This window comes from Podarcis pityusensis (assembly GCF_964106645.2).
Source record: "Podarcis pityusensis genome assembly, chromosome: 6".
Lineage (NCBI taxonomy): Eukaryota > Metazoa > Chordata > Lepidosauria > Squamata > Lacertidae > Podarcis > Podarcis pityusensis.
This window is the reverse complement of record NC_138030.1, coordinates 21,469,424-21,496,134: the sequence shown is the minus strand read 5'-3', so window position 1 is coordinate 21,496,134 and position 26,711 is coordinate 21,469,424. Positions and strand designations below refer to the sequence as shown.

At 46.2% G+C, this 26,711-nt stretch overlaps 1 protein-coding gene across 4 annotated transcripts in view; it reads left to right on the top strand.

Annotated features, from left to right (window-relative positions):
* Positions 1-7,025: 7,025 nt before the first annotated feature.
* JPH2 (junctophilin 2) overlaps positions 7,026-26,711 on the top strand; it is a 68,103-nt gene continuing 48,417 nt past the window's right edge. Inside the window, exons 1-2 of one of the 4 annotated variants that reach the window (XM_081011141.1) lie at positions 7,026-8,266; positions 19,701-20,192. In XM_081011141.1, the coding sequence (XP_080867267.1) occupies positions 7,888-8,266; positions 19,701-20,192 (871 nt within the window). In that variant the 5' untranslated portion in view covers positions 7,026-7,887. Of the gene's footprint in view, positions 8,267-17,583; positions 18,013-19,700; positions 20,485-26,711 lie in introns of those variants that run through there. The other 3 variants (XM_081011138.1, XM_081011139.1, XM_081011140.1) reach the window with 3 other exon arrangements.

Here is a 26,711-nt window from a genome sequence, read left to right as displayed (position 1 = left end):
GGTGAAATAAAACATCTTGCTGTACTTTCTGGTGAAATATTTATGTACATCCCACAAATACTGTAAGCTGTGGGATGGCACAGTACTTGAAAACCATAACTTATTTTCTTCTGCCTATATTCCTAGTATTTGGGTCATCCCCAGAAATCTTACTATTTGTGAAACATAGTACTTACCAGCTAACTCTGGCGGTGTCTTGAGGTAAACATTTCCCGTTTCAGTGAGAGAAGCGAATTGCATTTCATTTTCTTACTGAGCATTGCTTTAATTACAGCATGAAGGCTTTTAGCTAGCTTGTTTTATAGGAAATTGAATTCAGCAGGGTGAACAATCAAAATGTAGTTTACCTATTAATCTGTGGATAAAGATTAAAATATGAAGTAATTTATATTTGGCCGCTAGATGTCAGCCTTGTTTCATAACTTTGATTTGATGCAGCCTGTGCTGTACTTGCACATCAACTAAGTTCTGTTGAGGAACTCCACTTCATAAACCATCCCACTTGGCATCAAGGTGGTCAGCCTCTGAGCGTTCATATTTTTTTTAATATAAACCCACAGAACTCTGTTTAAAATGTTGAGTTCTTATGAGTTGGTGCAGGGGACCAATGATGCAATTATGTAAATAAGATGCAAGTTGGATTCTCTTAAAAAGCAATAATGGCAGACTTGGACTAAGGAAACTGCCTTCAGGCAGTATGAACTAGGACTGAAGGCTTTTGCCATATTATTTTTATTTGCAAGTTCCTTTGGTTTGGCTTTCTTGCCATTTGCAATGTGTGAAAGCAGTTTTCAACCAAACAAGTATGCAAAGCTAAAAGCCATGTTGGCAATATACCCAGTTTCTTGCATCTTGGGTGGCAATGAACAAAGATTTCATGATATATTCTCATATCTTGTCCCTTGCCAACTAACCTCCCTGCGCTATGGAGGCAGCCTACTCTGCCAGGGAAGCAGGGACCCAAAAACCTCCAGGAAATAAGCTGCTCTGAGATGTGCTTCTGCTTGTATGCCTTAAATTTAGCCAGTGTTTTGCATTGCCTTTACAGTCAGTGGAAGCTTGTAGCTTTTCCTGCTTTGTGAATGGTGTTTGGTCCTTCTCCAGCTTGTACTGAGAACTTGCAGAAATACCAATCAAGACCATTCACTAGACACAAAATCCAGAGATTTTGTGCTTAAAAAGAGGTGTCTTTAAAATAACCCTGCCAGATGAATGTTGTTCACCTTACTGAGGCTGTGAGAGTTGTGGATTATTGCAACTTATATTTCCAAGCATGGCGATTTATAAAATGTTTAGGGCATGCTCTATTTTGTATGTGTGTAAATTAGTATGCATTTCTATTGCACAGTTCTAAAGTTTTTTTAAGATGCGTGTGCTTGTGTGAATATTAAGGCACAAAACCTGGGCACTGAGTTACCGTAAATTTCGCTCTATAACACGCAGATTTTTTCTCCTAAAGAGTAAGGGGAAATGTCTGTGCGTGTTATTGAGCGAATGTGTGGACCCTGGCGCTGACTCGCCGGAGCGCAGGGGCAAAATAGGCAAAAATCAAGCAAAAAAAAGATCGGGCGGGCGGGCGGAGGGAAGGGGGAAGGCGGAAGCTTTCCTGCATTCTGCCTCAGGGTCTTACTGCCCACCCGCTTCTGTTGCTGCGTTTGCTCAAACTCAACAAAGAGCAGGGAATCCCCTGCCCTCCTGGCAAGCAGAGGGTTAAGGAAAGGATCGAGTCCTTCCTTCTAATTCTTTCCTAGTCACACTGCGTGCAGGCTCCAGCCCACCACTTCCTCCTCTCCGTGCTCTAGGGACTCGCAGGCAGCCGAAAAGCAAAAGCATGCAGGTGGGAGAGAGAGAGAGAGAGAGAGAGAGGGCTGGCTTGGGGGGGGGGACTTTTGCTTTACAATGGTAGGTTTCTCATTTCTTTTCCAAAAGCAGAGAGCCCTGCCCCCAGGCCCCCTCCAAATTACAGCTTCTCCAAGCAATGTACTGCTGGAGGGAGACAGTATGCTTGTTTGGAAGAGAAACCCTGCTTCCCTGCTCGTAAGTAACAGCAGGCTGGATTGCAGAGTGAGACATGGAAATCTCTGGATTTATATGCTGTATATCAAATATCTTAATCTATACTTTCTACACGCGGCTGGTAAATCAGAATCTCCTGAGCCAGGAGGATTACAGCATCTCTCCTCTCCCCTTCATTAAAAGCCTAATACTCTTCTTTGAAGTATAACGTGAGAATGTTTTTTATATATATTTTTTAAAGTTCTTTTCCTCATTGTGCGCTATACACTGATAATTGCTGCCACAATAACAATTGATTGAAAATGGAATTTAGTCTCCCCCCCCCCCATAGAGAGCTGTTCTTCAAACGTTTAGCCTTAATACAGTGGCTGATGTAATACCCTTCTGCTTCACTAGGCATTTTATATAGGGACATTAAAATTGATTTTCTATATCTTGGCAGATGAAAAAAAGTGTGTTACATGCCCTATTGCCCAAAAGTGTGCAAGCACAGAGCAAAGGTTGCAGTGACAGAGGTGGCCAAAAAAGAAATACCGTAAATAAAAAAGAAATCATACTTCGTATATCCTGTCTGGCTTGGGGGGGGGGGCTTTTGCTTTCCTTCCCTCCCCATTTAAAACGTGGTGACAAAGCACGGATCCACATGGATCCTCAGGATTTTTGCACTGGGTCACCCCAAATTCACCATCAGATCACATTACATGTCCATGGCTACAGTCTGTACCAAAAAAATCACGCACCCACTGTTGCCTGGGGCTGCAATGGTGCAAAAACGTGGTTACAAAGCATGGATCCACATGGATCCTCAGGATTTTTGCATTGGGCTACTCCAAACTCACTGTCAGATCACATGTCTGTGGCCACAGCATGAACCACAAAAATCATACACCCACTGTTTCATTTAGAATATTTTTTTTTCTTGTTTTCCTCCTCTAAAAACTACGTGCGTGTTATGGTCTGGTGCGTGTTATAGAGCGAAAAATACGGTAATTTGGAAATTTCTGACACTTAACAATTGTAATGGCTGCATAATGTGTCAGAAGTTACACAGATTAGCTCTGTATTTGTCTTTGTTTCTGTATAATGAGCACCTGTTCCCTGTAATGTGCTCAGGAAATAGCACACATTTTGCCTTACAGTGTTGATCTTCTGCATAATAAGAGACAGGTGTGGCTGAAGGAGCTGAAAGCTTAACTGAGTTTGCTGTGCTTGCCCTTGATCTCCACCCCCCCTTCTCATTCACTTCAGTTCTTTCTTGGAATATAGACTGTTTTGAGAGAGGGACCACAGTGCTTACCTCTTTAGTCTTAAGTGCATATGGAAGTGCTACTTATAGCCAGTGGATTTATTTAGCAGTAATAATTAAGCAGTGTTTTCACAGTACTAATATCTCTTACATGGGAAGAAAACAAGCACAAGGGAGTAGGATGTAGACGGAGTTGATGAGAGACTTTGGGGATGGGGCAGGCAGCAGGACTAGAGTGTCCTTTCCTTTCTCCTGCAGCAGCCTTAAATTGCCTGTGTCGAATAGAATAGCACTTAATTGAAATGAGACTTGGAGCTTCCCGCTTATTAGCAAAGCACATATTCATGAATAGTTGGCGTGTTGATGGTGAGTGCCATTTTCTGGCTTTTAAAAGAATTAAATAAAATGTTTCTATTGCGTCTATCCTCAAAGCCTCAAGGTGGGTAATAAGTAAAATATATAATAACTAGAAAAGTTAAGCATACAAAGCAAAAAAACAACACTGAAGCACCCCTTAGAACCATAACATTTTCAGCAGAATTTTAAAATCATTTAAGACTCAAAAGTTCTCTTTAAAAGCAAAGGTATTATTGTGTGTAGTGAAAAGCCATTAATGAGGGGCAACACAAGCTTTCCTTTTGAGGTTGTTCCAGAGCCTGTGGGTGCAGCCACTGAAAAAGCTTTTCCCCAGATCCCAACCTGATGTATTTATTGGGACCAGGAGAGGGCTCCCCCCGCAAACCTGAGCTTTTTTTGTGTGTGTGTGGGGGGGGGGAGCAACTAGCCAAAGCTGTGCTGCACACCACCTCCAACACAAAGAAATGACACCGCAACACTACAGAGGTGCTGGAACACACAAAAGAGGTGCCGGAACTTTGTTCCAGCTGAAAAAAAGCCCTGATGATAATGTGGTCCATGAAATACTGAATGCAACCAGAAAGATGTGGAGTTATAACTTGTTGGCTTTCTGTAGCAAATGGACCATATTTTTTTAAAAATATTTTATTTCTCCAGCCATTTCAGCTCACTCACTGGCAACTTAAGGAAGTTCAACCTGTGATTGTAAAGCAAAACACAACCCCCAAAGCTACATACATTATACTTAAGTTACTACCAATATAAACGCAGGCAAAGAACTTAAATTTCTTAATCCAGATCTTTGTGATTCGTGAAAATTGGAAGTTCATACATCCCTATTAACCATGGTTTAAATAAAACTTAGTTAACAAGCCATGGCTTAGCATTGCATCGGAACCCAGTACAGTGCCTTAACTATGGTTTGTTTAACTATGGCTCGTTCATGTTATTGGTTTACTAACCTGAACAATGACTTGGTGTGGGTACCTCATTTACTGTGGTTAAAGTTTTTGCTCTCAAACTACTAGCCAAGCAACAGTGACATTAGACAAGAATGATGAAAAATAAAGCTCCTCTTGGCACTCAGCTCCTCTTTCTAATCTTTTCCCCAAAGCTGATGTCGCTGCTAACTGCCTGGTAACAGGATCCTGGGAAAATGATTGATTTTTAAGAGCGTTCCTCCCTTAAATTTGAGCAGGTGTTGAGTAAGGGGTGGGAGGGTTCCAAAATTAAGTTCCATTCCTGACAGTCATTACAATTAACATCCTTAAACTACTAAAACTCATTACTGAAACGGCCTTTCAAACTCCCTGCCAGCAGAGACACAGGTGACACCAGCATAGGTAATGTTCACTAAATGTAAAGCATAACATTCACATTAACAGCCTATTGTCGGTGTGTGTGTGTGGTTGCAGACTAGGGGAATAGAATAAAAAGGTTAAACACCTACAAGCTGCAAAATGGTATGGGTGCTTCTTTCTTGGGTGAAGGGATGAAGATACCTGCTGTTCCATGACAGGTGCTGATGAAGATCACTCAGAATCTTTCACATCCTCTCTTGCAGGTGAGGCAATGATAGCAATTTGGTACCACAAAAGACAGATGAGGGTAGGAAATAAGGAGGGCAGAGTATGACAAAACCATAATTACATTGCATGTAGAATGTCCTTTGGCTTTGAGCATGGTTTGTTCAACCAAAAAGCATTATTTGAATAAACCATGGTTTCATGTGATGTAAGAATGGGCTGCTGTCAAGAAATCACTGCCTGTCCTCACCTGTGTTCTTGAATTTTTATCACAAGCACTTGCTGGTTAGTTGTGCAACTCGAACCACAAATACTCCAAGGTAAGTCCTATTGAATTCAGTGAGACTTGCTCCAGGGTAAATGGGATTAGGATTGTAGCCTCAGTGCAGGTACCAGTAATTTGAGAGCACCAAGTTAATGTTTGCTCCTGAATAATAAAACACAAGACTTTGCCTAAATAGTTTGCAATAGTTTAGTTCTGTTAAAATAAAGGAAGAGTTTGTCATTTCACTATGCACTTCATTTTCATTGGAATAAGGTAAATTTGTAGCTCAGATGTAAGCCCCTATTTTACACACAAACGACCTCAGCCTTCAAAATGGGGAATCTTCAGGTAAGGCTGGCAAAGACTCCCATCTTAAAACACGGCAGAGCAGAGCTCCCCAACATTTGTAGCCCTAGAGGCACTTCTGGAAATTAAACCTGTGGGCATCACAAAATAACCATTTCACTAGAAAAACAGGAAATGCTATCAGAGCCCCCTAAAATGGATCCAAACCCCATACTCCAAAACAGACAAAAAGCAGGCAGCCTGCACAACAACAATGAAAATACTCACAAAATGGGAGGGGCAGGTGCCAAAGGCTATATATACGGTGGCTATGCTGCCTGTGAACACATTGGGGACCCCTTTACATGGTGGTACATCAGTGCTTCCCAAACTTGGGTCTCCAATGTAAAAACTGCCACAACGTTGGAGTAGAAAACTGCAAGGGCATGTTGTCACAAGTGTAACATATGCACACACACCAAGACCATCTGTTTAATAATAAACACTTTGAAACTATACCTTGCCATGCTCTCTGTAATACAAAGAAGGTCAACAAGCAAGGAAGGAAGGCCAGCCTCACTGGGAGGAGAGACTTCCTCCAGTGACAAAACCTGACAAAGGCTATTGGTTTACACATTTCACATGCAATTCTTTTAATGGACAACCCATAATCTTGAACACTGGGATTCTAAAGAAACCTATGCCTATCTGGCAAGTAATTATGCTGGTCCACTAATTAGTCTTCAGAAGCAAGTTAATATTATTAATAACAATAATCTATGAGAATTCTGAAAGCTCTCACAAGAAGTGACAAGGCCTGGCTTACTTGATACAGCAAGCCAATTTGTGGCTGGCAAGGGCCGCGAATATGTGTGCAGCCTACTAAACAGGAGGGTGTGTTTTTTAAAAAAAGTGTTATAGTCTTAATGTTATATTTTACCAATTTAAATTGAGAAACCAGCGTTATTGGGTGGCTGACATAGATACCACACTAATAGCGTCCCCTTATTAGCTGCAGAAAAGGGTGGGGCCTAATATGCACTGCATCTGTAGGCAGAATCCCACCTGGAGCCCCGATCCTGCCCCCTCCCAATTCGCCTCGCCTCCTGCCTTTAGCATCTTCATTCATGGTCTCTCCCATTCATTCTCGCCCGCTCACTCCCTTTCCTTTTCCTTGCTCCGTAACTAGCAGAAGTTCCTCCCATGCCCGTTGCAAAGTTCGGAGCAAACGACCTGGCAGAGCTCTCGCCCGCGCCTCCCTCCTTTTCCCAGGGTGCTATTTTTAAATAGGACACTTGCTCCGTCTCTCTCTCGTTTTCATCCCAGCCCGAAAGGGGGTGGCGGCGGTGGGTGTCTCTGTCCTCCATAAAAGGGTCCTGCAAAGTGGGCAGGGCTACGTGGGTTTATTTTCGGAGCAGCTCCAGGGATCCGATGGCCTTGTTAGGGCAGCTGTGACCTTTCTTCCCGGAGGAGGGTAGAAGGAAGGAGGCTGCGGGAGGAGAGCCGGAGAGGCTCGCCTGTCCAATGGGGCTCGGAAGAAGCGCCTGGGACCGCCCGCGCAACTAGCCGGGGGCGCAGGAGCCCCGGGAGAGCGGAAGAGGCGAGGGCGCAAAGCGCGCCATAGGGGAGGGGGTCGCGGCGGCGGCGGCCGGGAAAGGTTCAGCAAGGATCTTTACCCTTCTTGGCTCATAAAGGGGCCGGATGCTGCCGGCGTTTAGAAGAGGCTGCGAGGATGGTGTAAGCAGAGAAAGGTTACCTTGCAACTAAGGTCTTGCAAAGGCTTGCCTCTTGCCCATCAGGGCGCTTGGAGAGAGCGTACGGGATGGGGAGGCCCGCGCCTTGCAGCTGAGCAGGAGTTTAGCCTCCTCTACTACCTCCAAGGCCGGTTGGGAGAGTTTTCCTTCCATGCCTCCATACCTGACAGGCTAGCGTTGCCAAGCCAGAGAGTTGGGGGTCCTTGAAGTTGGTGCAGCTTTTCTGAGCCTAGGAACAGCTTGCTTTCCACCTCCTCGCAGCCTCTTCCCTAGTTGCACCTTCCTGGGCGAGGACACCACGCCTGACCCCAAAGGTGGCCCCCCAGCATAGCTTGGCTATGCACCCCCACCTGCCGCTTCCACTAATGGAGAAGTGATCTGGCCAAATAGGAAGGAGGGAACGAGCCAGAGAAGAGCACAGACCCCTGGCTTGACAGCATGAGCGGTGGCAGGTTTGACTTTGACGATGGAGGGGCCTACTGCGGGGGCTGGGAAGGAGGCAAAGCCCACGGGCACGGCATCTGCACCGGGCCCAAGGGCCAGGGCGAATACTCGGGCTCCTGGAACTACGGCTTCGAAGTGGTGGGAGTCTACACCTGGCCCAGCGGCAACACCTACGAGGGCTACTGGTCTCAAGGCAAGAGGCATGGCTTAGGGATCGAGACCAAAGGGCGGTGGCTTTACAAGGGCGAATGGACACACGGCTTCAAAGGAAGGTATGGGGTCAGGCAGAACGTCAGCAGCGGGGCAAAATACGAAGGCACCTGGAATAACGGGCTGCAGGACGGTTATGGCACGGAGACCTATGCTGATGGAGGTAAGCCTGGGCGGAAGGAAGTTGCTGGCCAGTGGGCTGTTTTCTCTCTGGGCTGCAGGGTGGAAAGCAGGGCAGGGCAGGGTCCTGGGAACCAGGCAATGTGATATGTGAGCTAATGGCTGTGGCTCATTTAGCAGGCAAAGAATTGAGTTCTGATCCCTCAACTGATGCTGGACAGGTGAGATTAAGGCCCTGTCCTCATCTTTCCAGCAATGCACACTTTATACAAAATCTCAGCCCAGGATGCCTGTTTGTGCACAAGGGCTCCTAGGTGCATAGACATTAGTGGGCGCACTTGCCGTTCTAATTTAGCTGCTGAATGAACCATGCTGTCTATGTGCTTGAAAGAAAAAAGGCTTCAGGTCAAAAATAGCCCATTCCCAGTGGCACTTCTTAGTGCTCAGAGGTTGACGTCACAATGGGACCATTGCTTGGATTCTTCTGCAGTGCGAGTTGTGTGCCAGCCAGTTGTTCACTGGACGTGTGGTCATTCCACAGCATGCGCCAGATCTTGCCGCTCGGTTGACCATCTAGTGTGCAACACCGAATGCATCCAGAAGTGGTCAGCAGCTTCTGCCCATGGCAGAGGAGGTAGAAGGTGCTGCTGAGATAGTACTGCTTGCAAAAAGGCAACTTACTGGATTCCAAACCTGATGGTTGTCTATGTTTGTAAGAAAAGTCTGCTGGACCAGGCCAGTGGCCCACCTAGTCCAGTAACCTGTTCTCATAGTGGCCAACCAGATGCCTATGGAAAGGCCGGCAGCAAAAGTACATGTGTGTGCACTTATAACCAGACACAGAGTTTACCCGGGTCTAGGGACATTCCTCTTTCAGACATTGTTATAGGTGGCTGAGAAATCACTTTTTAGAACAGTAGTTAAGTTTTCCCTTTAGGAAAAGCTGGTGCAAACTTAAGAGCTTAAATACCTTCCTTAACATGATGGTTCCTGAAAAGAAATAGATAAATCTGAGACTAATGGAGATATGTTTGGCCATTCTAAAGCAGACTGTGGCCTAATTAGACAACTATTAGTACTTTTAATACATAATCCGATGGGGATTTATCGACTGTTGTAATGACTCAAGATCTTCGTTCAGCCCAATTTGTCCTTTCTGTTTAGCAAGCTCATTTTTCCAGGGCAAGCATGGAGGGAGGGAGGGAGCAGCTGTGGGGGGAGAGCCCTTGTTGAACAAATGCTCATCAATTGGTGACAAATAGGGAGAATATGTTCAGCAGCAGGTGATAAGATGCTGTTATTGCTAATGTGTTTTTCCCCCCTGTGCAAGTTCATCTGAAATCTTAGGTCCTGTTTGATTTCATGTATGTGAATCTATGTGGTATGCATTGTATTAGATATTCTATATGCTGCGGTGGGCCTGTGTAGCTCTCCTATATTGTGGACAAGCAAAATGCCTGCCGTAGTGATGGATTGTGATGTGAATGGAGGGCTTATATGCTGCTGTGGGTTAGAGATAACATTGCACTTCCTGCATGAGCGTCCTTTGCAAAGACTGGGTCATGCCATGTCAGGAGTGGAGGTTGGGTTTTGCTCTCCTTGCCTTGCTCTCCCCAAGCGGAGAGCTTAACTTTCCTATGGGACTGAGTGGAAGACATTCACTTTTACCCAAAGTATGCATTTAGGGGTACCATTGGGGGAAGGGCTAAGACTGTTCCCAGTTGCTGATGTTTCTGTCCTGGGAATCAAGCCAAGTCCTAGCTGTGTTCCTATCCTGCTCTTGGTTTTGTTTCTTGGTCACGCTAGCAGGGCCCAAGCAGACGGGGCTGGAGGAACACTTTCTGTAGGCTCACCAGTCTATGGTTGCAGACCCCAAGCCCATAACCATGCAGCAAAAACTGGCAACTGAATTGCAAATCATGTTTGAGGATGCAGTTTTATTTCTCTGTACCTGTACAAGATGCCTATATCTTGTGAGATTGCCTGGAGCCAATCAGAAGCAGTGTTAGAATAACAAGCAATATTAATATGCAGCAAGCCCATGCCCTCCTCCAGAACAGAAAATTCTAGGACTCACAGGCAGAAGTGGGCTGCCCTACCCTATGCAATATGATCTCTCGAGAACTACAAGTCCCAGAGTTCCTTAGCTCCTGATGGCATATCCTCTATAGATAGGCAGGAGGAGCCAACAGGGTGCGACATCTGAATGGCAAGACATCAAGAATCCAGGGGCAGCTGGAGCTAGTGCGGTTGTTTAGGATTTACAGGCCCCCAAGCACCTGGTCTCTAGACTGGGGTGGCAAAACTTTTCCCCCTCAAAGGCCACTTTGTCTCCTGGGGAAGTTTCTAGGGGCCGCATTCCAGTGGTGGGTGGGGCCAGAGGCAAAAGTGGGTGGAGCAACAGGTATGCATTTTCTTCCAGTCTTCCCCCTCCTGGAATAGAAGTACAGTGGTACCTTGGGTTACATACGCTTCAGGTTACAGACTCTGCTAACCCAGAAATAGTGCTTCAGGTTAAGAACTTTGCTTCAGGATGAGAACAGAAATCGTGCAGCAGCAGCGTGGCGGCAGTGGGAGGCCCCATTAGCTAAAGTGGTGCTTCAGGTTAAGAACAGTTTCAGGTTAAGAACAGACCTCCGGAACGAATTAAGTACTTAACCCGAGGTACCACTGTAATTGCATCTTAAGGCTGTATGCAATGAATACAGATATTTTACATCAGGCAGAAACGTAAGGAATTACAACAAAGGGACTGAAAATTGTTTGGCAAAGACTTCTGTTGGAGGGAGAAGGAGGATAATGTTTGTACCATTCCCAGATAAACATTGTCTGTACTAACAATTATGTTATAAACTGGCTGTTATCTATTAACAAATCTGTTATATGCCCCCTTTTGCCAGAATGACTACGGAGTAGTTTACAAAAATAAGAGCAATACAATAAAAATGTGCAGATACAACGGATTAAAACAAAATATAGAGAGGTTACCTGGGTCTTTTGTCATGGTGCAAACATGCTCTGCATATCCAGCACCACCCGTTTCAAAGCTTAAATGCAAACCAAAACTGAACTTGCTTTAATTTAAGAGTGAGGAGTTTTATACGGCAATATAAGCAGTTCATCAGGGTGTCAAGCAAACCATGTCAATTGTTGGGAGTGTCACAAATGGATCTGAAGCTGTAGGTTTCGGAATGACAACTTTTGTTCCCGTTTGTGTGTTAGCAAGAGTTACTTAGTGGCAGGGGAAAATGCACTTTGTACGTGCCCAGAGGTGCTGCCTTACTCTCATGTTCCAGCCATTCAAAATCAGTTCTGGAGTTGAGGTCTGGCAAGTTCTCTTTGGTCAAACACCGTCAATATGTGCATATGTTTGTTTTTGAGATAATAATGAGATTTCAGAAAGCGAGTCCATCCGCAAAGCTGTTTGGAATCTGCCGAACTCCAAGGAGATTGAATGGTGAAGCTGCAGCGGCTGCATATTTCTTACAGTGGTTGAATATTTCCTTTTCTAGTCTACCATAATGATTGCTGTACTTCATTTTTGTGCTCTTGTCCAGTAGGTGGAGGTGGCTATTTTTTCTGTTTAATTACTTAACTTGCATAAAATAACCAAATAAAACTGAGCTTGCAGAATAATAATAGTAATTTTTTTGCCTACTTTTTGTGGGCTGTTTACAGGCTTTTGAATGTTTTCTGTCTTCACACACTTGTAATTTTGTTCTGTGAGTTATCTTTCTTTTCTAGGAGACCATTTCTTCCAGATGTCTTTTGAACTGCTTTGTAAACTAGCTTCCATGGTGATTGATGGCTTCAACCAGCACTAAAACCAGTGGGGGTAGATTTGGCATTGAGATTTTGCAGGTGCTCATATGGCTCCTGCCTGCTCCTTTAATAGGAGAAGCCAGGGAAGAAGCGGTGGAATGTAATTGCATGGCTATTTTCTCCCTCAAAACACTAGTAAGATCTTTAATCGGTGTCTTTGTTAACAAGCAGTATTATGAGAGGTATACCGTCCAATGAGTGCTATTAATAAGTATTGCATAGTGGCTAAGGGACTGAACAAGGACATCTTTGCTTCACATCTCATCTTGGCTGCAAACCCACTACGTGGCCTTAGGGAAGCCACTATCTCTCAGCCTCAGCATCCCTGCTCAGAACCTGAAAATAACGAGTAGAATGCTGCAACAAAATGTTGTAGCTTATCCCTGGTGTGTGTGTTACCTGAACTGGAAGTGTGAGTGGTTGGCACCTAAGAGAGAAGTCCCTGCTTCTACTTGGAGTCTTACTTCATGTGCAAAATTTGTTTTGTTTTATTTTCAGTTTTTGAACATTTAAAATGACAACTAGTCTGCATGTCTGCATGCAAGTCAATGGAGCGTGAGGATTCTGCATGCAACTGAGTGCTTGATTTGGTCTGGGGGAGGTCTGAGGGGACAGTTTTAAGTAGATTTATCTTAGTTGCAGCCTGAGATGTCCCAATATGTGTCTGAATTAGCTCCTCCTCTGAGCTCAGTATTAACAATGTACTACATAGTAGGTCTATCATAAGCTGCTCTTTCTCAACACAGCCTTGAAACCTGCAGTAGGATTATGGCAGTGAACAACACCTTAGAGTTCTTGTATATTCTACTCAGCCCAACCTGCAAAGGGAGGATAAAAACTTTGTTGTAAGACAGTCTCTCGGTTTCAGACCAAGCTGCGATAGGGGCTAATACTTCTGAAAACCACTCAGTGTTCAGTGTGAATTACCCTGCAGAGCTGCCATAAACCAATCTCTTAGACACAGCTGCTTCTAAACCTGTATTGTGAGGAGAGTTAAAAGGTAAAGGGACCCCTGACCGTTAGGTCCAGTCATGGCCGACTCTGGGGTTGGGGCGCTCATCTCGCTTTATTGGCCGAGGGAGCCGGCGTACAGCTTCCTGGTCATGTGGTCAGCATGACTAAGTCACTTCTGGCAAACCAGAGCAGCGCATGGAAATGCCGTTTGCCTTCCCGCCGAAGCGGTACCTATTTATCTACTTGCACTTTGACGTGCTTTCGAACTGCTAGGTTGGCAGGAGCAGGGACCGAGCGACGGGAGCTCACCCCATCGCGGGGATTCGAACCGCTGACCTTCTGATCAGCAAGTCCTAGGCTCTGTGGTTTAACCCACAGCTCCATTAAATCAGAACTGTCGGATCCTGAGCTGAAGATAAAAATTCCCAGGTTCAATCCAAGCATGCCCAGGTGGGGGGGGGGCAGAGATCCCAGTCTGAAACCCAGGAGAGATGCTATCAGCCGCTGACTGTATTGGCTGGCACATGACACCATAAAATTATTAAATTATACTCTGCACAAGCAGGAATCGTGGTTTCTTTTGCCCTAACAAGCAATGATTGTTAAGCTACCTTGAAGCCACGGTTTGTGGTTGGATAAGTGATGGTGGTTTTGTTAGGATAGAGGAAACCACAACCCCAGGTTCGCATGTTATGCCAAGCTAGCCACTTTGTGGTTTCCCTGCTTGCAAAGTAGGAGAGCTTCAGTTGCCAGCATTTAGCTCATGTGCTTTCTGGCTAGCTTAGTGCTACAATCAAACACAACCAGCATTTACCAGGGTAGGGGTGCCTTTTGCCCTCCGGATGTTCCCAAACTACAACTCCCACCCACTTCACCAAGCATGACCAATGGCTAGGGATGATGGGTGTTGCAGTTCAGTAATGCCTGGAGAGCCAAAGGTTCTCCACACCTCAGATACACCCAGTGCCTGATTTACGTATAAGCTAAACAAGCTATAGCTTAGGGCCCCACTCTCTTGGGGCCCCCCCGAAAAATTAAAGGAAAAACAACAACAATGTACATTTCCAAAATATGATAAAAATAAAATAAAATAAAACGTACATACAGCAACAGTGTTTTGTGTTGTGTAGGCTCCTATGATGTAAGTACAGTGGTACCTCAGGTTACATATGCTTCAGGTTACACACGCTTCAGGTTACATACTCCGCCAACCCTGAAATAGTGCTTCAGGTTAAGAACTTTGCTTCAGGATGAGAACAGAAATTGTTCTCCGGCGGCACGGCGGCAGTGTGAGGCCACATTAGCTAAAGTGGTGCTTCAGGTTAAGAACAGTTTCAGGTTACGTACGGACCTCTGGAACGAATTAAGTACTTAACCCGAGGTACCACTGTAATGGGCCCCGTCTGCTAGCCTGCTCCCTAAAATATCACTGGTTTTCTCATTTCTATATATAGGGTGCCTGCATTCTGCATGGACTGGTTGCAAGGCAACATGTGCAAACGGCTTTAGATACCTATTAGGTCCATAAATTGCTATATACTGTAGCATATATTTAACACAAAAAACAGTGACAATTAGTTGTTGACAAAGGACAGTTGGACATATAAAGAGCCCCATTGCCTTCAGTAGCTTAGGGCCTCATCAAACCTAAATCCGGCCCTGGATACACCAATAATCTGATGATATAAGGGAGCTTCTTACATTTCTGATTCCCAATTTTCCCCTTTCATTCTCTTCCATGGGATATTTCCTGACATCAGATGTACAGTGCTTAAGTTTATAATGGTGCGAGGGTTTGGTCGTTCTTCTAATTAGGAAGTTTTTCCAACTCCTTGTTTACTCGCTTTGCTTGTCCCCACGCTCCCCACAAGCTTTCTTCAAGTGATCTCTGGGATGCTTCTCTAGGACACTTGGGAATTTTCTAATGGTAAAGTGATTCATTAAGTTGACAGTTAAATATTTCACCCTTGGAGATCTCTGCTGCTATTTTGAAGCGGTTCTCATGGGAATGAGAAAGAAAGAAATTCTAGTGCTCAGTCTCCCCAAAGACACCTGTATCGGGGAGAAATTTTACATTTGTGACAGGAGAAGGAGATACTATAACATATCACAACTGAGGGAGTGTAGGAATTCCTGTGGGAACGTTTTCATAACTTTATGATTTGTTTATTTATTTGTTACATTTATACCCCAGCTTTTCTCCTCAAGGTAGTGTACATAGGTCTCCTCCTCCCCATTCTATCCACACAACAACCCTGTGGGGTAGGCTAGGCTGAGAGTGAGTGACTGGCCCAGTTAGCTTCATGGCTGAATGGGGATTTACACCCTGGTCTCCCAGATTCTTGTCAGGCATTGAAACCTCCACACCACACTGGATTCATTTTTTAAAAACACACACACATATAGGGCTCAGATTAACAGCACCATCCTATACATGCCTATGCAGAAGTTAGCTGCATTGAATTCAATGGTGCTTAATCCAAGGTAAATTTGTGTAGTCACAGTCTGATAGCTAGCTCATAATCTCAGCCTTTTAGCGATATGTGGGACACTGGAGTGTTTGAGAAGCTTAGGAAAGGAAAAATATACCGTATTTTTCGCTCTATAGGACGCACTTTTTCCCCTCCAAAAATGAAGGGGAAATGTGTGTGCGTCCTATGGAGCGAATGCAGGCTTTCCCGGGCTTCCTGCAGCTCCGCGCCACCCTCCGGATCCCGGCGCGAAGCCGCGCGGGGCTCCGGAGGATAGCGCGGAGCTGCCTGAGCTCCAGGGCTTCTTGCAGCTCCACGCCACCCTCCAGACCCCCGCGCGGGGCTCCGGAGGGTGGCGCGGAACTGCCTGCGCCCCAGGGCTTCCTGCAGCTCCGCGCCACCCTCCCGATCCCGGCGCGAAGCTGCGCGGGGCTCCGGAGGGTGGCGCGGAGCTGCCTGCGCTCCAGGGCTTCTTGCAGCTCCGCGCCACCCTCCAGACCCCCGCGCGAAGCCGCGCGGGGCTCCGGAGGGTGGCGCGGAGCTGCCTGCGCCCCAGGGCTTCCTGCAGCTCCGCGCCACCCTCCCGGTCCCGGCGCGAAGCCGCGCGGGGCTCCGGAGGGTGGCGCGGAGCTGCCTGCGCCCCAGGGCTTCCTGCAGCTCCGCGCCACCCTCCCGGTCCCGGCGCGAAGCCGCGCGGGGCTCCGGAGGGTGGCGCGGAGCTGCCTGCGCCCCAGGGCTTCCTGCAGCTCCGCGCCACCCTCCCGGTCCCGGCGCGAAGCCGCGCGGGGCTCCGGAGGGTGGCGCGGAGCTGCCTGCGCCCCAGGGCTTCCTGCAGCTCCGCGCCACCCTCCCGGTCCCGGCGCGAAGCCGCGCGGGGCTCCGCAGGGTGGCGCGGAGCTGCCTGCGCCCCAGGGCTTCCTGCAGCTCCGCGCCACCCTCCCGGTCCCGGCGCGAAGCCGCGCGGGGCTCCGGAGGGTGGCGCGGAGCTGCCTGCGCCCCAGGGCTTCTTGCAGCTCCGCGCCACCCTCCCGATCCCGGCGCGAAGCTGCACAGGGCTCCGGAGGGTGGCGCGGAGCTGCCTGTGCTCCAGGGCTTCCTGCAGCTCCGCGCCACCCTCCCGGTCCCGGCGCGAAGCCGCGCGGGGCTCGGGAGGGTGGCACGGAGCTGCCTGCATTCCGAAGCCTGGTGCACACTGAAGAGCGCGCCCGGGCTTCGCGCACCTCTCCACAAGCCTGGGGAGACCGGCTCGGGTCCCTAGGCTTGCGGATAGCAGGCTGTTCTGGGGGCTAGGGTCGGGGGAAGCTCGGGCTTCCCCCGCGCCTGCCCCGTGCCTGGGGAGGGAATTTCTTTTTCTTTATTTCCCCCCCCCCAAAAAAAAATTAGGTACCTTGAACGCACCTTGTTTTAGAGGGAGAGAACAAGAAAAAAAATTTTTTCCCTGTTCTCCCCCTCCTATGATCTGGTGCGTCCTATGGTCCGGTGCGTCCAATGGTGCGAAAAATACGGTAGTTTCCCTTTCCCACTCTAGAAGAAGAAGAGTTTGGATTTGATATCCCGCCTTTCACTCCCTTTAAGGAGTCTCAAAGCGGCTAACAATCTCCTTTCCCTTCCTCCCCCACAACAAACACTCTGTGAGGTGAGTGAGGCTGAGAGACTTCAGAGAAGTGTGACTAGCCCAAGGTCACCCAGCAGCTGCATGTGGAGGAGCAGAAACGCGAACCCGGTTCCCCTGATTATGAGACTACCGCTCTTAACCACTACACCACGCTGGCTCTCAAATGAAATGTCCCCCTCGATTTCCCTTTTTTAAGAGAAGAAAACCCGCAGCTAACGCTCTTGGCATTCTGCGATTCAACCCTCTTCAATATTCCTTAGGTCCTAAGGCTGGAGGAATGAAGCTTCCGGAAGTTGCTTGTTGGGCTTTTCTCAGGGGTTCACTTGTGAATTTGTTCACAAATCATTACAAATTGTTGTTTAAAAATGAATATACTTTCCTCATTTGAATCAGTGTCCTACCCTTTCCTTTGTCAATAGTTTCACCTAAACACTGATTCTGATAGTACTGATAATAATAATTTTATTATTATTTATACCCTGCCCATCTGGCTGTGTTGCCAAGTAGGTCAGGCTGAGAGACTGTGACAGGTCCAAGGTCACCTCCCCAGTGAGCTCCATGGTTAGGAGTGAGGATTAGAAACTGGGTCTCCTAGGTCCTACACCCTAACCACTACACCACACTGCCATTAAAATTGCTAGCACACAAACAGGGAAGGAAGGTTTCTCTCACATCTCCATTCTTTCCAGGGATTGATTTAGAGCTGAAACACAATTCAACAGTCAGCAGGAATTAAGGTTCGAAAAAGCTGACTTAGGCCCGTGTTCCTCTTGGCTCGGCCTTGTCTACCAAAAGGCTTTCACAAGGAAAGGATTTCCTCAGAGATGCTTTTAAATGCAGATAGCAGGGCTTAAGGCCAGGACTCTCAAAGTGTGTGCTCTGCCACTGAGCAAGTGTCTTTTCCCATCCAGAGCTATTTAACCTTAGGTGACCATTTTATGTTTTCGTGCCTTTCTTTCTGGGCTCTTTCTTGTCCTTTGGCTTCTTAGCTTCCCTAAGGATTATTGTGCTTTGCTAACATGACAGAAATCGCTGGCATTCTGTGGCTATAAAAATACCCCATGGCCATTTGCCTGTGAGAAAGCAAATCCTTGGGGGAGCTAATTCTTTTATACTGGTAATAAATATTTGTATTTCTCCAGCATGTTTCGTCCCAGGATACTCTAGCTGAATGGGGATTTGGGTGGGTGGTTGCAGAGCTGGTGGTTTACAAATTTGGGGGGTGAGGCTCCTAATAGCGAGTGATGGATTGAGCCAAAGTGGGTTTCTCTGGGTAGGTTGCTAGTTACTGAGGTAACCACATCAACAAAAGGACAACAATCAAGGGAGAGAGAAACTCTTCTGTGAGGGAAATTAATGTTCTGAGGCAATCGGTGGGAAGGAACTAGCTTCCTTCTGGGGAAGCGTTCAACTTGGCTCCAGCGAGGGAGCTTTTGCTGTATTTCAATTAGTTTGGTATTAGGAATACACAAACTTGCAACAAAAAGTTGTTCAGGGTTCCTTTTTTCCTCCTTCACATCCACCCTTTCCCTCTGGCTTGTTGGTATCCGTCCTTGAAATGTTGGGCATGAACAACAAATACACTCATGAATGACACACGTCTCTTTCTGTTAGTCTTTATCCTTCGCAATTGCATATTGCATTCCAGTTTAGTTCTAATTTCATTTGTATAATAATGTATGCTCTGATTGTCCCTATTTATCTGGTAAAACACTATTCATTCCTTCCAGAGAAATGTTAGCCCCAAAGTATCTAAATTACTTTGCCCCCCAAATATCTGAAAGACTGCTTCTTCCCCTTCAGACTCTTGAGCAGGGGTCGACAACAAGTGGCACACAGGGGTCATTTAAACGGCCCCCGAGCCACCCCCGAACTGAGCCGCCCGCTTGGCGAGTCCCCGCGCGCTGGGCTAAACCAGCATGTCTGCGCAGATGCAAAAGCCAAAAATCATGTCTGTGCAGACACAATCCGGCCCCCAGAGCAATCTCCGCGGGGGTGAACCAGCCCAGGCGAGGTAAACCTTGCCGACCCCTGCTCTTGATTGTTCAGCTTAGCAATGGTGCCCCTCTTAGTAGTTCTACCACCCACAGAAGTTTGGGGGTTGGCAGTCTGGGAGAGGGCATTCTCTGTGGCAGCTCCTAAGCTGTGAAGTTCCCTCCCTACATAAGCGCGCCTGGCACCTTCATTTCCATCGTATGCTGACAACATCCTTCTGGTTGTCTAAAAAGAGAGGAGCCCAGGATTGGAGAGCAACTATTCAGATGCCCTATTCTGGCAAAAAAATAGCAGGGGTTTGCAGCACCCATACCCAGCCTCTCCTGAAACTTGCAAAACTGCCCATGGTGAGTAACATCTCTGGGTAGTTCCCTCATGCCACCAGAGAATATCTCCAGCCGCAGAGGCAGTGTACAGATGCTAGTTTTGGACTCATGGTGGAGGGAAAATTTATTTGTTGAATGGGAAATGAGCACACGGTTCATTTCCTGCTCAGCCAACATAAGGGGCCATTTTGTGGGTGATTTTGGGAAGGCTATTGCTGCCTGAATAACCATGATTTCAACCGTGTTCTTCAGGAAATGTGGTGTAACTAACTTCACTATTGCTCTTGATTGTAGGTACATACCAAGGCCAGTTCACCAATGGAATGCGTCATGGTTATGGTGTCCGGCAGAGCGTCCCATATGGCATAGCAGCTGTAGTCCGCAACCCTCTAAGGACCTCCCTTACTTCCCTCCGTAGTGAGCACAGCAATGGCACCCTGTTGCAACATGACTCCCCGTCAGCAAACCTGGAGAACTTTCCCATGACACCTACGATCACCCGTGGTGGCTTTGCTCTCAGCCTGTACGCGGATGCTGATGCGGGCAAGCTGAAGAAGGGAGGGCTCTTCAGGCGGAGTTCCTTGTTTGGGAAGTTGAAGAAATCCGACTCTAAGACTTCCCTGGCCAGCCAAAGGAGCCGACTCAGCTTTCTCAAGAGCGAGAGCGGGATGAGCTCCACTGGTAGCGATGCCACCTCCACAGCTAGCCTAGGAGAAGGAGCCGAGGGAGAGGACTTCCCGCCTTTTGACGCTGATATTGATGCCACCACGACAGAGTCCTATATGGGTGAGTGGAAGAATGACAAGCGCTCTGGGTTTGGCGTGAGTGAGAGATCAAGTGGCCTGAAGTATGAGGGTGAATGGCTGGATAATGTACGGCATGGATACGGTTGCACCACTTTGCCTGATGGTAAGAAGGAAGAAGGGAAATACCGAATGAACGTCCTGATCAAAGGCATGAAGAAGAGGGTGATACCTCTGAAAAGTGCCAAGATAAGGCAGAAGGTGGACAGGAGCCTGGAAGGGGCTCAGAGGGCAGCAGCCATCGCCAGACAGAAATCTGAGATTGCAGCTTCTAGGTAAGAGCCTGAGGCTTGACATTTACTATGTGAAAGTAGAAGGAATCACCCAAAGTTTCATTTTTAATTGAATAAGTGTTTGCAATTGATGATTAAGACAGGGATGGGCAACCTTTGGCCCTCCAGATGTTGTTGGATTCCAACTCCCCATCACCCCTAGCAGCATAGCCCATAATCGGGGGTGGTGGGAGATGTAGTCTAGGAACATTTAGAAGGCCACAGGTTCCCCGTCTTTTGTTTAAGAAATATTTGTACATAAGATGTACATTAAAATAAATCTCCATTTCTGGCAAATTCTAGTTTTGGGCAGATGAGGAAATCTAAAGTTCCGAGATACTAAATAACATAGTTAATTACTGCTAGGACATGAAACTTACTGTCTTTTGATGTGTCCACTGCACAATGATGGATGAGGAAATATAAATCCATTTTGTATCTATTAAATATACTTGTGTACAAATAAGATGTACATTAAAACAAACCTCAGTTTCTGGAAAATTCTATTTCTGGGCAGGTTTAAAATTCTGATAAATGGAGCAACAGAGTCAATTACATCCATGAGATAAAATCTACTATATTCTGACATGTCCGCTACACATTGATGGGTGAGGAACTTAAGAAGGATAACAAAGAGCAATATGTTTGGTGTGATTGATTTTAGATATGTCTCATGACTGCTATGGCTGATTACTTATAGATCAAGAATTGTGTATCATCAAGGAGCAATTGTTTTGGGAATGATGCATTTGGTGAGATCTGCCTAAATGTGAAAATAGAAGTTGTTCATTTTAGGCAGACCTTGGTTCCTGTGTCAGCACCATCCTAATGGGACAGGAGGCACCAGCATTATATCTAGCCAGGTTATCTACCTTGGATCGTTCCTTTGCCGCTGTGTCTTTAACCTACCCTACATCTGATGTCACAGGGGGCAAGTTATTGTGACTAGGGAAAACATTGCAAGATTAATTAGGATCTCTGCTGGGCCTAGTTTGGCCCGTGGGCAAAAGGTACATCAAGCCTGCTTTATCTCCAGTCTTAAGGCAGGGAAAGGCACCATTTGTGTGAATAGGACTTTTTAAAATTAACATCAGGATTTTCAGTGGGACACTGTTTTAACCTGTCTCATCCTAACTGCTAACACCTCTTGGTGTTACACACAACAAATTAGGCTTAGGAAAAAAGTTCCTGTTTAACGTGACGTGGCACTGGATCTAAAGGTGTCATGGGCTGGATAACTACTGCAAGCCCAAGTGGGAGGCCGTACAATCTAAGTGGACCAGTGGGCTAAAGCAGATTTATATGTTCATTCCCTTGGTATTAGATTTAGAGCACCCACCCACCCACAATTGATGTTTTAATGTGCAGTAATGAAATCAAGGTATTTTGGGCCCTGAGTCAGTACTCAACTTTTCTTTTATATTGGCGGGCTTCCATTATCCATAGCAAAAGTAGTCATAAACAATAAATACAACATTAAAAATGCTCAACCAAACTGGATAATTTCCACATAAACCACAAGATCTAAAAACAATAGGTAAAGGTGAAGGGACCCCTGACCATTAGGTCCAGTCGTCACCGACTCTGGGGTTGTGGCGCTCATCTCGCTTTAGTGGCTGAGGGAGCTGGTGTACAGCTTCCGGGTCATGTGGCCAGCATGACTAAGCCGCTTCTGGCGAACCAGAGCAGCGCACGGAAACGCCGTTTACCTTCCCGCTGGAGCGGTACCTATTTATCAACTTGCACTTTGACGTGCTTTTGAACTGCTAGGTTGGCAGGAGCAGGGACAGAGCAATGGGAGCTCACCCCACTGCGGGGATTCGAACCGCCGACCTTCTGATCGGCAAGTCCTAGGCTCTGCGGTTTAACCCACAGCGCCACCCGTGTCCCTAAAAAAACAACAATAGCAACCCCCTAACAAAACACCACAAACACCCCAGCCCAAGAGTCTGCTTATTCTTGGCATCTGATCATAGTTTGTTTAGTGAGAAACATCCCACAATCCTGGATCTGGGCAACATGGTAAGCCAAGGTTCATGGTTTGTTGCTCCAGCTCATAGCTGGGAAAACAGCAAAGTGGAAGCATGCATTGACACGCTGCTCATTTCTGGCCAATGAGAAAGAATCCCCATTAAAATTAAGGAGCTACATGAGAGCACTACCACACTATTGCAATGCTCCCTTTGATTTCAGTGGGGGTTGGGCAAGATAATTTCCTGGTTGATTGTGCTCTTTAGGATGAAATCCTTTACCCACTTACTTTAGAGTAAGAACTCCCTGAACTCAATAGGACTTAATTTTGTGTAGACATGTATAGAATCACATGGTAATGTTACCTGTAAAGTGCTGTGAACACTGATAATAGATACATAGGTTTATGGTGTTATTTGGCATGTAAAATACTATGCACACTGCTGGTGGTATAGAAATAAATCACGGCCACCCACCTTGCATAGTAGAAATTTATGCATCTTGGCAAGGTGTTATATGAAGGGTAGCACATCTCCATGGTAATAGATCTTGCCACAGAAAAGGTCATTGCAGGTTCTTTTCTGCCAAAGGCACTAATATTCCCATGAAGCATAAATGAGGAATTATAGTCTGGGGTAAGGGCTTCATCTTACTTTGATGTTTGTTTTTGGCTCTAGTTACCCATGCAAGTACAAAGCAAACATGCCTTACATTGTTGTGAATGACATGTGTGCATTAAATTGCACTTTTCTTAGTAAAATACATGGGAAAGAAAATACGGTTTTTCTATGTCCTAAAAAATAGGAGTGCACCATTCACAACCAACATGGAGTTGGAGAAGCTCTTGTAGGTTATCTAGTCCTGTTCTTCCCAAACTGTCTGATGGAGTGGACCAACAAATCTCCCCCTCCTCAATGTGCCAGTGACCGGTACAATGTTTGGACTCTGAAGCATCCTACCCAACCTAGGCTGGGTTAAGTAGCCATGGTCTGTGGACCACCATTTTGAATATCACTGATCTAGTCAAACCCTGCGCAATGCAGGAATTTCAGGACACCCTCACACTTCCTATGGTTTGCCTCTTTTGTAGCCTGAACTCCTTTCCCTTCCAACCAGGAGGAATAAAACATGTACAAGCGCCCCCCCCCCCATGCATTTGACTTGTGCGCGACTGTGCATACGTGCGGTGCTGGGAAATATGTAAAGAATTCCATTCATATCCAGAAGTGGTGGAAGAGAGCTGGAGAGTGCTTGTGGCTTGTGTGGAGCCCCTCCCCTCCTGGAGCCTGAAGAGGACTTCAGTGAGGGTGAAGGAAACCCCGAAGAGACCGGAGGTGCAGCAGGACTTCGTTTAGCCTGCTCAGCCTCCCTATCTAGAAGTTGATGTGTAGGGTAGCACAGCTGCAGTTGCGGTTTTCCCACATGTCCTCCAGCCTCAGAGGTTCAATTCCAGTTGTGGATATTTTTGGATACGGTATTGTTGATATGGACTGAACAGAAGTGAAAGAGAGGGTGTTTAAAGAGTGTTTAGAGGTTGCTCCCCACCTTTCACAATTTCACTTATGCACATGGGGGCTCAGAACTTAAACCCCATGTAAGTGGGGAGTTGCCTGTATCTGGTCTACAGGAGAGTTAAAATGTGGGTAGGGGTGGTTGAAGGGACAGGAGTGGCGGTGTTGTCTAAACCACAGAGACTAGGGCTTGCTGATCAGAAGGTTGGTGGTTCGAATCCCCACGACGGGGTGAGCTCCCGTTGTTCAGTCCCAGCTTCTGCCAACCTAGCAGTTCGAAAGCACGTCGAAGTGCAAGTAGATAAATAGGTACTGCTCCAGCGGGAAGGTAAATGGCATTTCTGTGCGCTGCTCTGGTTCATCAGAAGTATCTTAGTCATGCTGGGCACATGACCCGGAAACTGTACGCCGGCTCCCTTGGCCAGTAAAGCAAGATGAGCACTGCAACCCCAGAGTCGTCCGTGACTGGACCTAACGGTCAGGGGTCCCTTTACCTTTACCTTTGGGGTGGTTGAGAAATTGTATTCAGATTCTCTTCAAGGCGAATTTATCTAATTCACAATTTCCAAAATAATATGCAAACTGAAACACAGCCATCTTTCAAAATTTGCACATCTCAGCAGTTTGCAGGGCAGTTCTCTGGCAAAGTATTGTGTACAAAAAAGCATATACCAGGGCAGGGGTCGGCAACCCGCGGCTCCGGAGCCGCATGTGGCTCTTTTACACCTTTGCCACGGCTCCGGGGCGGATACTAGCGAGGGGAGGAGGCGCATTGTGCGCCCTGACACTCCCCACTGTGGCGGGTGCTGTACTGGCTATGACGTAGCATGGGGGCGGTGTGTGCGTTAGTCACGCACCGTCCCGACGTCACCTTCCCGCCCGCCCGCCCGCTACATTGTAATTGGCATGTACGCTGGTCACTGCATTGAAAGGGGGCATGTACGCTGGTCACTGTTTTGAAGGGGAGTGAAGAACACACACACACAAAAAGGTAACTTGTTAATTTAACGTTTATTTCTATGAGGAGGAGTAATTCTGAGGGGTCAAACAAAGAAATAATAAAAAAGTGACAAAAAAGTTATTTTTATAATGACGAGTTTTGCGGCTCCCAGTTTTTTTTTCTTCGGAAACGGGTCCAAGTGGCTCTTTTTGTCTTAAAGGTTGCAGACCCCTGTACTAGGGTAAACTGTGTACTGAAATGCATAGGTTAGTGAAAATAACATTAAAATATATTACATTTGGGAAATTGCTTTGCCAAAATGTGTATGTTAAGGAACATTGCATAAAAATGTATATTGTAGGAAAAATTCTCTGGTGAATTTTCATGCAGGTTTTCTGAATTTTTTTTCTAATTGCAAACTGATGGGGAAATGTGGAGAACTGGAGACTGGAAGAATAATAAAGTGAGAGAAACCAGAACTGACAGAATTGCTATTTTCATTTATTATGTTTCTATGCCATTTTTCCACTCACATGAATCACAAAGCAGCTCAGAAATAATAAATAAACAATAATGTAATGGAACATCACAATGACAACATAAATCCTATATAATAATTAACAAATCATCAGTGAAACAATTACAAATCATCAGTAAAATAGTCACATTCTATAAAACACAATTAACTAAATAACTAAAAAATAAGCTAAACAGCAAAAACACAACAAAAGTCATATTATAAGATTCACAAAGCACTACAGCACTCCTAGTCCACAAAATAATATCGACATTAGCAACCAAAACCAAACTAAGCACTGTTGAGTTGGCACACAGACACATACTCCTCACCCCAATGTGTGTGTGCATTCAGCTTCCTTATCCTTTTGACCCTTTAACTCTTAAAATTTGAGCCCTCATCTCTGCTTCATCTATGTTTGGAATAGGCCTGGGCTCTGGTTAACATGAGCAAGAATGGTTTAGGTAATTTTTAAAGAGTCTGTATCCGTGGGATATGATGATCTACATCCATATTAGCACAGGAGATTCTGTCTGATTTTGCCGATTCTTTGCTTGTGGTCTCTTCCACAGCATGCTGGAAAAGTCATGCATATAAAGTGTTGCAAGGCTATAAATAATGGTGTTGGAGCTGTTGAACTGCTGCACAAATGCTCGGCAGTTTATAAAAGGATCTTTTTTATTATACACTATTTAGACTTCAAATCAAAGGGGGAACTCTGGTGGTTTACATCAGAGATTGGAATGCACTCCTGGTGGAGCGGGGGCACTCCATCCCTCCCTTAGCGCTGCTTGGACATAATTTCCTATTAAGGAAACTTTTGAGCAAGGGGAAAATAGACACGTAGAGCCATTTTCCTCCTCCTTGTGTGTTGCACAAATGCAGCTGATTGAGACACTTGGAAAGAAGGCTTGCAATTTCCATGCTAGCAGCCCCTGCTCATCTCACTCTCTTGTGAATTAGCCCTTGAGTTTCGAGACCAGGCATGTTTCCCTTGAGAAATGTAGCCAAATGTTCTGTTTATTTGCTTTTATTTTAGATTATCACAACAAACAAAACAACTTGCCCCAAGACATTGTGCAATAAATTAGTTGGAGTCAATCAAAAGAGATACCACAAAGTCAAGACAAGCAAACAAAAAGCAGTGTAAATCAGCCTTGAATTCAGTAGTAGCTACAGGTGACAAGCCATAGGTGACAAGGTGAGTGCGTGGAATTCCATGCAGAATCAGGTGAATGCTTCCAGAGCAGAAACAAAGTGGGCTGCAGGAGAATGGAAGTTCTCTTCCTCT